The sequence below is a fragment of the Rhizoctonia solani genome, chromosome 11 (genome assembly GCF_016906535.1).
Source record: "Rhizoctonia solani chromosome 11, complete sequence".
Classification (NCBI taxonomy): domain Eukaryota; kingdom Fungi; phylum Basidiomycota; class Agaricomycetes; order Cantharellales; family Ceratobasidiaceae; genus Rhizoctonia; species Rhizoctonia solani.
In genome coordinates this window covers 1,661,518-1,679,148 of record NC_057380.1, presented here as the reverse complement: position 1 = coordinate 1,679,148, position 17,631 = coordinate 1,661,518, and the positions used below count along the sequence as shown (strand labels likewise).

The following is a 17,631-nucleotide window of genomic DNA, read 5'->3' as shown; positions in this document are numbered from 1 at the left end:
AGATTTGCGAAGCCTGGCCCTTGACATTTGATACGTGGCTAAGCCCATCCTGGAATCACATGATCATGAAAGAAGAGCGTCGTATCACCGTGAGGCGAGTACATCATATCTTCAGAACTTAGACCCAAACCCTATCACTACATAATTATTCTACCAAAATAAAGGCTATGGATTGGAACTTACGGAGATACACAGGAATGGTTAGGATACTAAGAGCCGTGATCACATGGTTGTGTTTGAGTAATTGAGTTTGCTACAACTATATGTGGTACGACGAGCAAGTCCAGAGGCCTAACTTCTGATTGAGCATATATTATTGCTGGAATAAATCGAGAGTCCTATTAGCTTTTGGTATACAGGCATAGAGTATATGAATTGCTAAGTTGTAAATTAAGGTATTCCGTCGGGGTTGGTGAGAATGTATGCTGTCATTACGACCTCGTCGCCTATCAAGTCATTGAATACTATTAGAGTCCAATAGTGTCGAAACACCATAATCTAATCTGCATTGCATGTCAGTGTTCTGTTTGGCCACCTGATTTCCGCTGAAACAAGCACGCACTTGGACCATATGTTCTTCATGCTGTGCTTTTTATGCTTGTAAATTCAGTGCATATACGAGCCCAAATCCAGAAATTTCAACAAAGTAAAGCGGACGAGGCCAAAGGCCTAAGGTCGGAGCTGAATGTTAATGACATACCCATTTGTAGTCAGCAATCGACCAAAGTGCTGTAAAGAATATTTGATAGACGCAGACTAAATTCCAAAAGTAGACCTACGTGACAAAAGGCCCCTATAAGTCTCATCCTGTTGAGTCCAGGTGAAGTCCAGAGGGTTACACAACGTGCAACACTTGTGATTCATAACAACTTGCATAAGGAATCAGCCACGACCCGTGAGATTTATGTATACATCCATCACAAGCGTAACAAGAGACACATACGAACAAGGCTTAGGGAGTTCACGTGAGGTGATGGTGTCGGACTTAGGCTGTGCATCAGGTGTCAATCTCTGCGCTTGCGCACTGATAAGACAAAAAGCAGAGCTGGGCCCAGTAGAACGTACCACCATTATACTACTCAGCCCATACGACAAGCTATTGGACTTGGGAGCGTCTTAAAACTTCTGGTGGTACTGACTACTAAGGGCATATAACAAGGCAAGAAAGGCAGTTCAAGCAATTCATAGTGGTGGCTACGAGTGCAAAATACTAATCTCTTGACATGATAGGTGCAGATAGGGCATAAGTTCAGTATATTGAATTAGTCATTTGGCTGTGACCAACCAGTTTACTCGATCATAAACGGGAAGTTGGACCAGCAACCGGGAAGTGTGTGGCATTCGATACAACTATTACAGCTCGTATAACCTTCTGATCACTGGCGGAAGAAATACAGGTCATTATCAAGAGTACCGCAGAAGATTGCTAGGATAGTAGCAAGAGATTTGGCATTGTGTCAGACATAGGTCAAAGTAAAGGCTCACTCTTGGGTATCGATGGATGGCTTAGGTGAGCGCCAAGGGAGGCTGCTGGATCTTTTCATCATCCACTTATATGTAATCTTATAGACTACAAAGATCTATACAAGGAAGGAGAATTTTATCACAACGAGTTTCGGCGGTCCAAAAACTTAGATGACCTTGAGAAGGCAATTGACTATGGAAATCGTGCCCTGGAGCTGATTCCAAGTGAACACTTAGACTTGTTGACCCTGTTATCGTGCTTGGGAGCATATCATGATGATCGATATCGGCGGCTTGGGAAATTGGACGATATGGAGAAATCAATGGAGTACGATGTCCGTGCGCTCGAAATCATGCCTGAAACCAATCCGCACTTTCCAAATCAGCTAGCTAATATTGGGGTATCTTATGGTCTTCTATATCAACGTTTCGGTAAAGTGGACAGCCTCAACAAAGCAATCAAATACAAGTCTCGTGCGCTCAAACTTACTCCTGACGGCCACCCGGACTTACCGGGCCGGTATGCAGCTCTAGGAGTGTCATATGTAGATCGATATCAGCGTCTGGGGGAGGGCGATGACCTCAACAAATCAATCGAATACAATTCCCGTGCACTCGAACTCACTCCCGATGGTCATCTGGACCTTCCAAACCGGCATGCAGCGCTAGGAGTGTCATACACAGATCGGTATCGGCGTCTGAAAAAAGTTGCAGACCTAAACAAAGCAATTGAATACAAATCTCGTGCACTCGAACTCACTCCCGAAAACCACCCGGATTTGTCAAGCCGGCATGCAACTCTAGGAGTGTCATACACAGATCGATATCGGGAGTTGGGACAAGTCGACGATCTGAACAAAGCAGTCAAACATAGCTCTTGTGCACTCGAACTTACTCCCGACGACCATCCTGACCTGCCGAGCCGGCATGCAACTCTGGGGGTGTCGTACTCGGATAGATATCGACGCACAGGAAAACTTCTTGATTTATACAAATCATTCGAACACGACTTTTTTGCGCTCAATTTGACCCCCGATAGACATCCCACTCTATCTTTGCGCCATTTCAATTTGGCTGTATCATCTCACGAGCTGTACCTCTACACAAGCGATCCTGACTGCCTGCACAGCTCCCTCGACTCATTTCGCAAAGCCTCTCAGCTGCTCACAGGTGCAGCTCGCGACGTGTTTAACAACGCCTTTCAATGGGCAAAGCTGACGTCCAAATACAACTACCTTAACCCTATTGAAGCTTTCCGCGCGGTGGTAGACCTTCTCCCTCACTTCATATGGCTTGGCGCTACTACCTCTCAGCGGTACCATGACCTGTCCCTAGTAGAGAACGTTGCAGTCCGAGCTGCCTCTGCTGCCATTCGCTCATCTGAATATAGTCTGGCGCTCGAATGGCTAGAGCATGCACGATGCGTGGTGTGGAATCAGTCGCTCATGCTTCGGTCTCCTCTAGACACTCTGGAATCGTCGTATCCAGCCTTGGCCGCTCAGCTGCGGGAAACTGCAAAACAGCTGCATCATGCAAGCTCCCAGAATCCAGCACCCAGCTCTGTCACATACTCTTCAGAGCATCGCCATCAATTGGCAAAGGAATACGACGATCTACTAGCCCAGGTACGGAAGTTGCCTGGTTTCGAAACCTTTCTTCGACCCATGGAAGTAAAGGAACTCTTAAAGACTGCTCGATACGGACCTGTGGTTGTCATCAACTGCCACGACGCCCATTGCGATGCGCTTGTGATCAAGCCTGGAAAGGACCACGTTGGCCATCTCGCTCTTTCCGACTATACCGAGGAGAAAGCGCGGAATGCTCGCTCGCAGATTGACACCATGCTGAGGAACAAGCGACTTCGAGAGCGCGGTTTCAAGCCCAAGGCTCTGCCTCTGTCAGAGCCTGAACCTGACATCGGGCTGGTGCTTGCTAGTCTCTGGAATGAAGTCGTCAAGCCGGTGCTTGATTACCTGGGATACCTCGTGCGTCGGCCGACTAGACATTATCACCGTGTATATGCATATTAACGCGCGTTCTTTAGGATAACGATGCACCAAACGACCTCCCCCATGTCACGTGGTGTCCCACAGGAGCCATCACCTTCTTGCCGCTACATGCGGCCGGGGACTACGGCCAACCGCGATCACGAGTGTTTGACCATGTCATATCCTCATATACGCCTACTCTTAATGCTCTGCTATCATCCGTTCCTACCGTGCTAGATCGACCTCCTCGGGTGCTGGCCGTCGGTCAATCGATCACACCCGGTCACAGTCCATTGCAGGGCGTCACCAGAGAGCTCGAATGTCTTAAGAACCACACACAACACCGAGCGGTGTACTCACAGCTGAAATGACCAAGCGACAACCGCAACCGTGCTCGCCGAGATGGAACGATACGACTGGGTGCACCTGGCATGCCACGCTCATCAGAACATTATGAACCCGACCAAGAGCGGGTTCTACCTGCACGACGGGACCCTCGACCTAGTGACCATCACCCAACGATCGTTCAAAAACAAGGGACTCGCGTTTTTGTCTGCGTGCCAGACTGCGACGGGGGACGAACGGTTGCCCGATGAGGCTATTCATCTTGCGTCTGGGATGATGATGGCTGGGTATCCGAGCGTGGTTGCGTCGATGTGGTCTGTGATGGACGAGGATGCGCCGTTTGTGGCTGATAAGGTGTATGAGATGTTGATGAAAGCTGGGAAGGTCGGGAATGGAGAGGCGGGGAGAGCGGTTCATTATGCTGTTGCGGGGCTACGCGAGAAGGTTGGGGAGAAGGAGTTTGGGCGGTGGGTGCCGTATATCCACATTGGTTCGTAATCACAAAATGTAGTCTCAGAGATTTTATCATCTTGTGATGTTTTATGATGATTTAAGTGGAATTATTGTACTATATGGTAGCATACATGTGGTACATTCAAATCAATATAGCCTGGTATTATACCGCATATATTCGCAAGTTTTCCGATTTATGCTTCCGCAGGAAAGGGCTGCTTTCCGAGAGTAGTTTCTGGCTACGGCTAGTATACTCAATCACCGTTGTTGTCTGTGAAATGAATACGTGTTTAAGTAAAATACACCATTACGTGACAATTCCAAGATAAAGTGCTGGTCGCATTTTGGATCATAGATTCATGGATATTGATACAAATGGATAGAATGCCAATATAAAGCTCAAGGATCGAGATGTGCGGGCTTTATGATATGGCCAAATATAGATTGAGCAGGTATACTTCGAAAGCAAGAACCTCGCGTCCGGATCCTTTGGAACAGTCAGGTAAGACTCTGGAAAGGACACGCACAGAACGTACAAAAAGCTGTGCTAAGAATATCAGTTCTGCCGTAAAATAGGATTCAATATAGAAAAATTCGAGAACGTAAAGCAAGGTTTGTCGCAAGTTGCCGAATTAACCTCGTTGGGACACGTGGTGGAGTGCAGATGGGTGGAGACTCATATACCCGTTTCGGGGTAGATATGCAGTAACTCTAGCTTTTTGGCTGGTGTGCAGGACGTGAAGTAAACTTACTCTATAGGCGTGTCCATAGGTTGGAAATGTTCCCCAGCCTCATGTCGTCATTGAAAACAACACAGCGATTGGATGTACGCGTCTCACGTGGGTGGGGAGGATGTTTTTGTTGAAGGGTGTTTGCAGAGAGACTCGTCGACAACAAAGATACGTATATGCTACACGCATCAAACGTAAATTGGTCTCGAAAAACAATGATACAAGTCACGACACCGAACAACAATCGAGTAAACCAACGAGCAAAACTGGACACGACCCTGAAACCCTGAGCCTCATGCCCCCACCTGGCAGTAAATTATAAGAAAAACAATCTTGTTGTTTTATCCGTGCCAACGTCCACAATGGCGACCGTGCTCTGTCCGTCGCTGGTTGCACTCGATCCTGTACCTTGTAACGACCCATCATGCAGCGCATCGCACACACACACCCCAGCCTTTTGCGACCCATGTAAAGCGGTACACGCCCAAGTCCACTCGTCGATCCATCTGGCCAGCGTCGGCCACAGACTACGCGTCGAGGGCCCCGTAGCGCCTGTCCGGTGCATAGTATGCTGTCCACTCGGCCAAGAGCCCACTGCGCAGTTTTTGTTCGTCGGTCCCGAGCATTATGCGGTCCATGCACGCACCTCTGCCCACCGAGCACGTCTAAGCAAGCTCAAGCCTGAGCCGAGCGTTGGCATGGGACGACCCAGCTTTGACCGACCGTATGCGTCTCGGGCCTCTACGTCCATGGTTCCCCCACGGAGCATGACGTCCCCTGGTCCCGGCTCGCGTCCCTCGAGTAGCATGTCCTTTGACGGCGGCGCAGCGAATGCTCCCCCAGGTCCCTCTCCCCACCGTTTGGCAGATACCGAATACGTTCTATGCGCGTTATGTCATACTGTCTTGCCCGTTCCTCCGGTGGATTTAGCCTTCCTGCGCGAGCATGGGAAACCTACGAACCGAGTCGTCAGCCATAGCTCAGATGCCACCGTCAAGGATAGCAGACCTCGACGACGAATCAAAGATGATGAAGATGAGACGAGCACAGTTCTGACCACGACTGATCCCCAGGCCGAGATTGAGACCCGCAAATCCCTCGTCCTCGCGCATCACAACGCCCACGATACCGAACATGCTCGGCGCTTACGATTCCCTAGGTTCAAAGAGGCATGGGAGAGGAGAATGAAGAAGCAGGGCACTCTTGACGGTACTCCAGATCCCGAGCCCGAAGACGAGGAAGAACAGGTCGAGCCCGAACAGCCTCCCTCTCGTGCCATTTTATCGCCTGGTCAGATCGCTGCCTCGCCTTCGCAGCTCAGCCTCAGCTCCCTTAGCGCGTCACCCAGTGTGGCGGTCATGGGCCTGGATGGAGAAGACGTCTATGCGACATACGGTCGGGCCCTCAAGGCTTTCGAGGCGCGTTCGGCTGTGGGTATCACGGCTCCCCCTCCCCCTCCTCCCCCGCCCAAAAAACGCGACGACGACGACGAGTCTATTGTCGATTGGGAGTCCCGCCTCAGATCTTCCGAGTCTCCGCCCCAGGCCTCTTTCCAGCTTCCTCCACGCGCTCCATCCTCCCAGGCCCATAGTGTTTCGTCCGCCTCGACAACGTTTTCCTATGACTCTATGGGCCGCCGGTACGTGAGAGGTGAAAACGGACGAGCTTATCGCGTAGATGCCGATGGCCGAATGATCATGAACGGTGCGTCGGTGCCCGTCCAGATCCCCTCGAACCTTTTGCCTAGTCTGAGCCCCATGACCCATTCCACAGATTTAGATTCTGAACCTGACAAGCTCAGTCTGGACGAGAGAGGCTTTAGGGAACCTGGTCCCCCACCTGCATTGCCCGGAAAGACGACCTCGAGGTTTTCAGAGCCCGGTCCCCCACCGCCTCTACCCAGAGCTGGGTCTCGTACTTCTTCTCCTGCGCCCGGAGTCGTCAAGCCTCGAACGTCTTCGCCTCTTCCCCCATCAGCTCCTGCCGCCAAGTTCTCGCCCGCGGCTAAACCCATGCCATTCAACCACCCCCACCACCTCGCCCTCCCTCTGCACCCATCCCACGCCGGTCGGTCTCGGTTTCGTCGGCCGGCATCTCAGCCATATATGCCTTCTCCCTCTCCTCCCCCGAGACTCGCATTCGACACGTACGGGAGAGTGCTCAAGCTGGGCATGCTCGGCTGGGAGAGGGATTCGAGCGGAGTGTTACAATTGGGTCCGCAATCGAATGAGGGTAGTGCGCTCACTTCGTCTGCCCCGCCTTCGACTTCGTCTGTCGTGGCTCCCTCTGCGCCTGCCTCCGAGACGAGCTCTCAGCCTTCCGTTCAAGAGGAAGAGGAAGAGGAACAACCGCCTTCACCTCCCCGCTCGCCCACCCCTGAACCAGAGCCAGAACGTTCTCGCGCGCCATCGCCTATTGGTACAGAGGTTGGCGTCCCGAGGGGTGTAGCGACCGTCTTGGCCCCTCAGAGGTACACACTTATTCCGGGCCGGAGTGAAACGAGTTCAACGCCTGCTACGAGCCCACCCCCCTCTGTCGGCTCACACACTCGATCTTCCTCGTCAATGAGCATGCGCTCATCTTCTCAGATGGGCTTTACCGGGGCGGGCAGCAGCTTTGGCGCGCAGCAAGCTCCCAACTCGGGTTTTCGGGCAGCGCAAATTCTCAGCTCGGCTTTGGCGGCGCCACACTCAACTTTGGAACCGGACTCGAAAAGGGGCTCGTCAGCGGCCTGGGGCTCGAGACCGTCCCGTCCCACCTGGCGAGCACACTCGGAGGATCCATTTCCCGGCCGGCACACGGGCGAAGCGCGTCCGCGTCGGTGAGAAGCTCGAGCGCCCAGCCGTCGTTCCGGACTCCCGAGCCCCCCGTCCGGAGCTTTTCGGTCTCGCAGCCGGTCCGGACGACGATTCTCCCTGCGCGGGTCGAGCGCGAGGTACCCTCGAGCACTGCGGCTACTGGAAACGGGCAAGCCCAGTCGAGTGGGGCTGTTACGGCGGGGTATACGCCACCGTCGTTGTATCAGTCTACGGGACCGACGACGCGCTCGATTCGTCCGGTCGTTGCTCGCAAGTCGACGGGCGAGTGGGCGCGGTTGGAGGGCAAGGAGGGTGAAGGAGTCGCGGTCGGGGCTGGTGTTTCTGGTCCTGCTGCTGGAGGATGGAAGAACCGAGTGAGTCTTCTGTTTTTCGTCATGGTAAGGGGATGGGAGCTGATGAGCTTGGGGGATCTAGACGCAGACGCCCGAGGTTCTTCCTGAAGAAGATCAGAGAGCGGCAGCGAGAGCGAGGGCGGAGACAAGAGTCATAGCGAGGCCAGCCAGTTGATTCGAGAGTTTAGCGGCAAGGCTCCCAAGCCGGCGGAGGCTCCGAAAGTAGTCGAGGTTCCCAAGGCGGTTGCCGAAGCTCCCAAGCCAGCTGTCGACGCGCCCAAGCCTACAGTCGGAGCACACAAAGTGACGGTCGGAGCGTCCAGAGCACCAGTCGGAAACAGTAATGGCAATGGCAACGGCCACGCACGAGTCATCTCACGCACGAGCACCCTGCCCTCACGAACGACCGCCCGAGCCATTTCGTCCAGCCCGACCCCCATGCCCGCTCCAGCGCGGAACCCGTCCAGCTCGTCCATCCTCGGCAACGAGTCGATCTACGCCACGACCAGCCGCCGGACGTTTGGCCCATCCGGCGCGGAACCCACGCGCGCATTTAGCCCCTCGGCGGCCTGGAGCTCGCTCGCGCCCGCGAGTCCGCGTTCGCAGAGCACACAATCTGAAGTAGATGAGTTTGGGAGTTTTGGTACGTTGCGTTATTAGATGTCATGTAATAGTGTTGGTTGAATGGATTTTTTTGTTGTTTGTTTTGTTGTCATTTTTTTGTCTACCTATTTATATTTCTCTTTTGGCGCGCGATTGCGGCGTTGCTTCGTCCTCGTGCGATTCCGATTTCGATGTCGATTCCGATCGTGGGGTTGGGTTGAATTTACTTGATATGGTATCGATGTGGCGATCGCGTGGCGAATGTGGCGGACGAACGAACGAATCGGCAACCGCGTGTGACGCACGATACGATAGACGGCCCGGATTAGATCAAAACGTTGAAGTTCAGCCATTTGACGAGAAACAATTCTTGGCGGATTTGGGGTTCGGGATTACCATTCCTCCTCCCAAGGTTAGGGGCCCTCCCTCCCCCAGCGAAGAGGGGTCGCCTGTATATGAGAGAGGCGGTTCTCAAGGCAAGGGAAAAAGCCCAGCTTCGGCCAAAACTTGGAGTCCGGCGTCAGCAAAGGGCAAGAGCCCCGGGCGTGTCCAAGATGTCAAAGGCAAAGGACGAGCCGTAGTGCCCTCGGACGACGAAGAAGAGGGCGACGAAACGCAAGGAGAAGAATCGTTGCCTCCTTCGCCTGTTAAGAGAAGAGCTTCGGCTCCTTTTGTTGGGACCACCACGACTAGACGTCAGATTTCGCTTGGTCCTCGTCAGAGTCTTCCTACTTCCATTCCCGCTCCTGTTTCTGCTCCTGCGCCTGCTCGCGCGGAGACCCCACCCCCAGTCACTCCTGTTCGTGCTATTCCTCAAAGTTCGCCCCCAGAACAACCCACTCGACGCGTTACGATCCGAGCTCCCGAGCCGGTTCTCAAGTCGACTGGCCCTATTGCTCAGCCTCTCCCTGCCCCGTCGAATCCCTCTACACCTGCTCCAAAGCCATCCACTCCTGTCGACAAGCCATCCACTCCTGTCGACAAGCCATCTAAATTCGGGTTCAACTCTTCGACTCCCATCTCACGACCTTCCCCTCTCACACGAGGCTCAACCATCCGAGCGCGCGCCCCCTCCTCTCCAGCGTGAAGTTCAAACCGCACCTCCTCCCCCCCTCCACCCGCTATGACCCCAGTCCCCGCATATAGCCTCGAATCTCAGGTATCCATCCCACAGACCCCAGTCGCCTGCTCAACCCAAGCGAGCGCTTCTTCCAAACCGGTCCTCAAGACCCGCCGCGCTCGTCCGATGGGATCGTCCGTCGCTGGATCGTTGTCTCTGGCTACGGGCGTTACGCTGGATCGGTCGTGTCTGGATACGAACGCGAGGGGTCGGTTATTTCTGGATACGACGGTGGATCGGTCGTTTCTGGGTACGATGATGATAGGTCTGTAGTTTCGGAGCGGGTGGACGACAGGTCGTTGTTTCCGCGGATGGATGACAAGTCTGTCGTGTCCGAGAGGGAAGATGCCGAATCTGAAGTTGGTGAGTTGGGGGTTGTTCGTACTTTAGTATTGAGCGGGGTCTGACTTGTATTCTAGGTGCGCCTCATCCACTTGTGACTCTTCCTCCATCTCTGCAATTGCGGGCATTGGAATTGATGAGTCCTTCGAGCGATGCTCCCTCCTCGATCGTTACGCCGCTCTCTCCTCATATGATTCAAGTCCTCCAATCCCAGGGAATCAACGTCGACGAGCCCATCTCTGAGGAGTCTGACAGAAGCATGGAGGCAATCGCCCAACACATCGTTGGCATGAACCTCCACGAGACGCTTGGGTCCCCCGAACCTATTGGGATTGAAATCTTTGGACGTGTCGACTCTGGCTCCGAGCTTACATCCCCAGTTGCTCCTCCTGGTGCCCCCTCGGATGCAGGATCGTTGTTCTCCCGTGTCGCGTCGCCCAAACCGGTCCCCGCTGTTGCGCGTTTGACTTTGGCTCCACGTTTGAGTATGATTCGTTCGGAGACCCCTGGATCTACACGTACCAAGACACCGCCTGTTACTCCTCCCAAAGCAACTCACGTTTCTCCCCCTAAAGCGAGCGATATTACTCCCCCCAAGAACAGCCACATCGTTACTCCTCCCAAAGGGCCCCTATTCGCTCGAGGACTCGACAGCACTCCCAAGTCTCAGCGATCCGCTCGTCCAGAATCGTTCGCCGCCCCTGCTCATCCCGAGTCGCCGCCAGATGATACGTCCAGGGACAAGCCGGCGGACCGAGCAGCATCTTTTCCCGCGGACCAGAGTCGAGCTATTCGTCCCACGAAGAGAAACCCAAGGTCGAGTGGAAGTTGAACTCCCGCAATCCTCTGATCCGTTCACTTTTCAGAGTTTCTTGGTAAAGTCTATGGTTTTGATCTTTGTAGGTACTGCGATTGACGATTGTTGCAGGGCGGAATGGAATCTCAAGGACACAGTCATTTCGGACTTGACTCTGCCGCCATGCGTGTAGCCGAGAATCCGAACGTAGAGCCGGATAGTGAACCACCCACACCAACATCGAGCGCGCCTCGGGTTAGTGAAAGGCCTTTGAGGGGACCACTTCCTCAACAACAACAAGACGCTAATGAGGAAGAGGAATATGATGAGGTAGATCCAGAAGAGGCCGAGGGAGAGAAGATGACGGTGTTGAGGAAGATGCTGATGAAGATGGACGTTTGACGTCTTCGGACGAGGGTGCGAGGACTGAAACTGCTGACGATGATGGGCTCGATCACCTGACCGAGAGCATTGGCGAGCCGTTTGGGCTCCAAGCTCAAGCTGATACTCCACCAAACATGGAACAATCTTTCGAGTCTAATCGTGCGCAAAACGGAGGCATGCTCGGCTCTGGTCCGTTGTATAGTTCCCCACGAGTAGTTTCGCCACCCCCGCTTCCAGAAGGCTTCGACACCCAATTTATCGATCATCGTACCCCAGAGGCCCAAGCCCCCATGACACCAAACGAAATGGAAGTGTTCCAGACTTATGGAGGAGAAATGGCGATGCCTGAAGAGGTACTTGCCCTCCAGCCCATCATGTGTGATGCATGCCGCGCACCCATGGCTGCCTCCAAGTGGTACGAGCATATCTCCAGATCTGCGCACCGACGCAATGCCGCGCACTATGCTCAGTGGAAATTCGATCACCTTACTGCCCGCTATCCCGATGTCGACTCACGTGAACTCTGGGCGCAAGCCACCCGACTCGACCCCCGTGGGGCTCTCCCTACCGAGTACGCCTTTTGCGAGGTCTGCCAAGTCTTCCTTATTCGTGGTGATACAGACCATTTCGATGGGAAGAAACATTTGAAGTGCTTAAAGGCGATTGCGTTGCGCGATGCGGATGAGTTGGAGAGTGTGCGTGGCAGTGTTAGTGAGGAAGAGGATGCGCCGCCGCACCGGCCTCCGATGCTCGCGTCGCAAAGGGGTGTTGACTGGACTCAACCTCGCGCGCGGTCAACAGTGGGTGCGCGGAGCGCGCTTGGGCATCGAGCATTCCCGTCGGGCGATGAACGGCACGAGACGATTTGATTAGATTTATGGATTACGACTTTCGTTACACATAGCATATATTAATATTCATTGCATTAGACTCTAGCATGCTTCTGTATCCCCACAACTATAATGGATAATATTCGAATATTTTAACTTAATAGTGAGGATATATGCATTTCCTCATGGAGGCATAATAAAATTTCCTTATGTGGTAATACCCACGTGCTTAGGCTTTGTCTCCATCAATTTGGCATGATACGGCAAAGATCCTCTGGTTAACCTCCATCTCACTGCACATCACCGCTTTTGTGTTTATTTTATTACTGCCAATAGTGCTGAAAAGACGCAAACAGAGGCATGTGGCACGGCATGTCCTCCGGTGACTCCGAGAGCTATGTAGCCTCCGAAACAGGCAGGTCGTCGGCCATTCTTAATACTCCACCTCAAACGCCACACAAAACGCGAAAAATGGTGATGGAGGTTGTAATACCTATTCCAAAACGGGCCAGAGAGCGCTCCCCATCAGGTAAACGTTGTCTAATATCGGCTTTGTTGAAGCGGCCTCAATTTGCTTCTAGTCGGCGAAGGACAGGCTACAACGGCCAGGCGAGTACGTGCTTGTCCGAGAGGCTCCAGCCCTGCCCGCTCAGACTCCTCGGTCTCTCTTGGGACGTATTGGCATGTAACTCCGGTAAAGAAGCGACCTCGAAACCCCGGAAAGCCACGAACAAAATCAAAGCGGGAACAAACTAAATCTGGAAAACGACGTATTCAAGTGCGTGGACCGCGAGGTGCTACAATTGAATCCACTCTGGACAGACCTGTGACTGCTACTCGACCTCGTCCTGCATTATCAACACTACCACCGTTACCACCATCAGCACCGACCGAATTCGCTACTGCCGACTCGGACTCGCATCCTAGAATCCCTTCAGCATCCCCTTTCAAGTCTCGATCTCAATTGACTCCAAAGGCTTCTGGCATACGGATAAATCTTGAAAGTGCGCGCCTTGAGACTATTCAAGCTCAAGAGAGTGCACGGGGATGCGACACATATGAGCATACCTATTGGTCCACTCCAGCTTCTGGCACTGCTAGAACTCGGTTGACTCATGCGTTGAATACCCCCGCTATGTCCACTTATTCCGAGTCAAGCACACCACTGTATGCGTTCAGTACTGCAGGCTCGTCTACGGGACCAGGAACTCGAGAACGTGATATAGTGCTAGAAAGACATAATTGGACACCGCCGCCCCCCGTATCCGCCCCTCAAAGGGTACCTACGGCAATCAATATTCCCACCCCGGTAACGGAAGATCGACCCCGCCTTTCTTTTAATGAGGTAGTGGAAACAGAGTTTGATACTGTCAGTCCTGGTGAAGCAAACAAACTCTTCCGCTTGGGTCTCCAAACGGCTCTCGGGAAATTCGTAGAGCAATATGGGTTCCCGATGGACAAGGTTTCCAAGTTGTATCGCTCAAAGGGATGTTTGGAAGAAACTGAAAGAGTGTTGAAGAAGTTGAGAGCCACGGAAGATGAATTGAGAGAAATGGAAACTGCAGCGTTTGGAAACCACTGGTATTTAGATTGATATTCAATTTTGTTTATTGTAAGGAACTTATTAGTGGATATAAACTACGCAATTAGGTTCGATATGGTTGGCTTAGAACGGAAATTATAGCTACTCAGATTCGAGCTTGCCTGACGCTATATTAGATCTGTGACCATTTTTCAGGAGTAGCCTTCACATGCAAGGTTGTTTTTGTTCTAAATTGCATCAACGATCGACGGGCGAAGCCCCAACGGTGGAGATGAGGTTGTCACGTGAACAACATACGCGCTGTTTACTACTTCAATCTTTTTGGGTATAATATGGCGTCTGGGCCCATGCCGACACACAGTGGCTTCACAAGGCGTGGTCCTCGGTATGTGCTCTTGTGCAATGTTTTGTTTGCCTAGACTAACATCGAGAGTTTCTAGACTCTCTGCCGATCCACAACACATTGCTAAACGAAAGAGGCTCATTGCAGAGGAATTTGCTCGAGATGGTAAACATGCTGCCATCAGAAAGACAATCTCGTGGGGAGACATCAGGAAACATGACACAGATTCACCTAATAAACGATCTCGTACATCCCTTTCCCAATCTATCACACCTGGACTATCCGACATGTCCACGCCCACACCGATGAATCGGCCCCGTTCTTCTTTAAAGTCCTCACTCAGTCAGAGAACTCCTCAGCATCAATCCAACACTTCAACAAAGGGAGTCCGCCGGAAAACCTTCGCCCATTTTGAAACAACCTCCGCCTCAAATTACGCTTCGTACGTATATCAACATGCCAACATGCCAGTTAAGTGTTCCCAAGTCAACTAATTTGTGGTTGCATAGAATCTGCCAGTCGTGGAACTAGCCCTCAAAGGTCCCAAGCCCAACCAGAGATAATTAACCTCGTCAGCGACGAAACATCCCAGAGCAACGAGCGCTCCCAGTCTCATAGCAACGAGGCTCGAGTGGAACAAGCTTCGGATCTCCCCTCGAGTGTCGAGCAAACTACCAAGTTAGGAAAAAGTGTTGGCTCGCTAGCACCTACGCCGCCAATATCGGAAGCCGGTGTTCAATATCAAGAACAAGATGTTCTCGAGCACAATAGGTCTTTGTCACCGAGATATATACATTCGCATGCTAGCCCAAGGGCGAACGTAACTCCAAATCTTTCTGCTAGTCAACCCATCCCACAGGCAACTAGCAATCACTTGCCCGCACACCGGATTCTCAGCTTCGACGAAAGCGCAAAACGTCCAATATGGGGATTCAGACTATTCCAGACAAAGATGTTGATTGGCTTGGAGACATTAATGCGGACAACTCGATTTCAGCAGTCGAAATTTCCAGAATCTGGGCGGAGCAACGATCAGGTCCAAAGGCTTCAGAGGAATCTAATCGGTTCCGAGAACCTACATCCGAGCCTGATGAGCCCCTTACCGGAAACTTCTTGGACGAAGTCGAGGGCCAATTAGCTGACGAGGATGAGGCAGCTGGAGACTTGAGCTATGCTAAACCTTCTAAGGCTATTGAGGACCCCAACGAATTAAATAGACAAGACCCGGCTCAGGCGCTTAACCAGGACATTCCAAACCGTATGCCCACTTCCCGGTCGCCATCTCCTATCGGTTCGTTGTCATCTGGACAGTTGATCAGGCCATCGGATGTCACTCCTGATCATCACTACACCATCCCTCCCTGTCTCCAGCCTGTGAGACTATTGGCAGTCATCCTCAATCCTTTACTCGACCGTATCCGTTTGATCTCAAGGGGCGCAAGTTGGCCGGTGCTACCGATCGGACCGACGCTCCTCAAGTGGACTCTCAACCTCGTCCTGTTTCATTGTCACAGCCGAATCCATTTGTCTCTGAAACTCGCGCCCGGTCCAGGCTTTATACCCCTCAACCTGCGCCACCCTCAAGGCAAAAAGATTTGAGTGAACTACGGGCCGCTCCAACTCTGGGGAGGAGTATGTTGGAAGCAACCAAACCACTGTCCGTTTCTACCAATAATGGGACTTACAAAACCGCTTTCAAAGACTCCGATTTCAAGGCAAATACATTGAAGGCTGCGCCTACTCTTGGGAGATCGACAGATTGGGGTCATGCTAGTCCTTCTCGGCGAGTTGCATCCCGTTCGAACGAAAAAGATGGTGCAAGTGGGGTCAGCAACCTACGGATTACGACGTGGAGTATAGCTCCATTCCCGAGGCACCCTCCAGCTTCCCTTTAGGACCTCCTTCCTCCCCCTCGAACGGCTGGGAGGCGGAGTCAATAAATGCGAGTACTCCTCATCGGCTTGTTACTCAGATGTCAACCATGGCACAAAGCCTCATCCCAGAAAATGTATCGGTCAAGGGGGCTTCCTTGTCAGATGAATTCCCGCCCATTACACTTGCCGACCTTGAAAGACGGCGTCGATCCTCCATCGCCTCCTTGGCTGAATCCAAGAAGATACGGCGCGAATACGACACTATCGAGTCCAACGCAGTTCCTCAGCTTCGGGCACATAGAGATACATACGATGAATCTGGTCGACGGACATGGGTGCCAAAGAGGCCAGGTATGAGGCGTGCATTGGATGTCCCACCGTCAAGTACGAAGAAGCCCATCAGGACCAAGTATCAGCCCCCGGTCGAAGAGTCGGAAGAAGCCGAGGAAAGGCTCAGTTACGACCCTCCTGAATCCGCGCGGGAGTCTCGCACAGAAACATTCGACCCTGTTCCTTATGGTGAAACAATGCAAGAGCACCAAGTGGAAACGGGAGGGCTACCAGGGAAGACGTACTTTCACGAAACTAAGAATAGGGATCCTCGCCCGCCGACTGAGATCTCGGAAACTCCACAAAGCACTCGTGTTCGTGATCCGTACGACCTCGCTACTTCAGAGCTCCAAGAATTCCAGTCACAGAGGTTCGAAAGCGAACAGCCTCGTATGAAGCCTATCGACTTTGCCTACATTCTACCACACGATCGATCGGCCTTGAGTACTGGACGGAAAGATCATTCAGCCCATGCTACACGAAATCAACTTGTCCCATCGCCCGAGGTTGGGCGTGGGTCTCAGCCCGTGTCCCCACAGCGCATCAAACTTGACGGGGCTCAACGAGGAAGGCATCCTCGAGGCGAAAGCGTCCGAGCTCAGGGCTCCAGATAGCTCCCGCTCCTGAGCCTATTTGGAGCCCTCCTCGTACGAGATTATCCATGGGAGGTCGATCTGGGATCTCAGTTATTGAAGTGAGCAAAAGCGACCAAGAGATCCTTGTTCAGGCTGGCCTTCGACCGATCCTTAAGCGCCTAAGTCAAGCCCATGGGTTCACAGTTGAAGTCGTCGCGGAAGTTTATCAAGAGGCTGGATCGCTCAAAGATACCGAAGATACGCTTGAAAGGATGAAACATTCTGCAGATAAGACAAGGTTAAACATTTCTCGACGTAGGTCAACGATAGGGATCCCGAGCGGAGAACAGCGGGAGATAGTGGAGCTGGATAGCTCAGATTATCTGCAACTAATAATGATTATCTGAATTGGGACACGCCGGATGAGTAGTCGGATTTTATTTGGGGAGGGACTTTGAACTTAGTTGATTTTTGTACTTTTTTGTCCTATAGTTTGTCACCGACTGTTAAACGTTATTTGGTCTGAGTAGTGATTACCTATGGCTGTTTGTAAGATGCCTTGTCCTCTTGTTGTAGATATGTACAGTACAGCCAGTATGTCCCCCACATCATAATTTTATCCTTGGCCTTCAGGCAAACCTGACAACAAGTGAATTCGAGTTCACTCGTGCCTTTGTCGACTTCCAAGACACATCCGGCAAAGATGTTCCTTTTGACCGAAAATTCCTGTAAACTCAGATATGGGATATTAGGGCTGAG

At 52.3% G+C, this 17,631-nt stretch overlaps 4 protein-coding genes across 4 annotated transcripts; all 4 read left to right on the top strand.

Annotated features, from left to right (window-relative positions):
* Positions 1–1,497: 1,497 nt before the first annotated feature.
* On the top strand, positions 1,498–4,295 carry RhiXN_10545 (CHAT domain protein; the record flags this gene model as incomplete). The annotated part of the gene is made up of 4 exons (XM_043330361.1): positions 1,498–1,510; positions 1,570–3,449; positions 3,509–3,773; positions 3,829–4,295. The coding sequence occupies 4 exons, from the start codon at positions 1,498–1,500 to the stop codon at positions 4,293–4,295; spliced, it is 2,625 nt and encodes an 874-aa protein (XP_043184458.1).
* Positions 4,296–5,343: 1,048 nt separating this feature from the next.
* On the top strand, positions 5,344–12,246 carry RhiXN_10544 (proteophosphoglycan ppg4; the record flags this gene model as incomplete). Its single annotated transcript, XM_043330360.1, has 9 exons — positions 5,344–7,515; positions 7,593–8,153; positions 8,253–8,775; positions 9,065–9,818; positions 9,917–10,218; positions 10,275–11,013; positions 11,066–11,072; positions 11,126–11,359; positions 11,410–12,246. The coding sequence occupies 9 exons, from the start codon at positions 5,344–5,346 to the stop codon at positions 12,244–12,246; spliced, it is 6,129 nt and encodes a 2,042-aa protein (XP_043184457.1).
* Positions 12,247–12,567: 321 nt separating this feature from the next.
* RhiXN_10543 (uncharacterized protein) lies at positions 12,568–13,801 on the top strand (the record flags this gene model as incomplete). The annotated part of the gene is made up of 2 exons (XM_043330359.1): positions 12,568–12,736; positions 12,789–13,801. 2 exons carry the CDS (start codon positions 12,568–12,570, stop codon positions 13,799–13,801), a joined length of 1,182 nt encoding a protein of 393 aa, XP_043184456.1.
* A 281-nt stretch (positions 13,802–14,082) lies between these two features.
* On the top strand, positions 14,083–16,911 carry RhiXN_10542 (uncharacterized protein; the record flags this gene model as incomplete). The annotated part of the gene is made up of 7 exons (XM_043330358.1): positions 14,083–14,135; positions 14,191–14,382; positions 14,441–14,535; positions 14,603–14,913; positions 14,961–15,384; positions 15,465–15,919; positions 15,967–16,911. The coding sequence occupies 7 exons, from the start codon at positions 14,083–14,085 to the stop codon at positions 16,909–16,911; spliced, it is 2,475 nt and encodes an 824-aa protein (XP_043184455.1).
* Between the last annotated feature and the right edge of the window lie 720 nt (positions 16,912–17,631).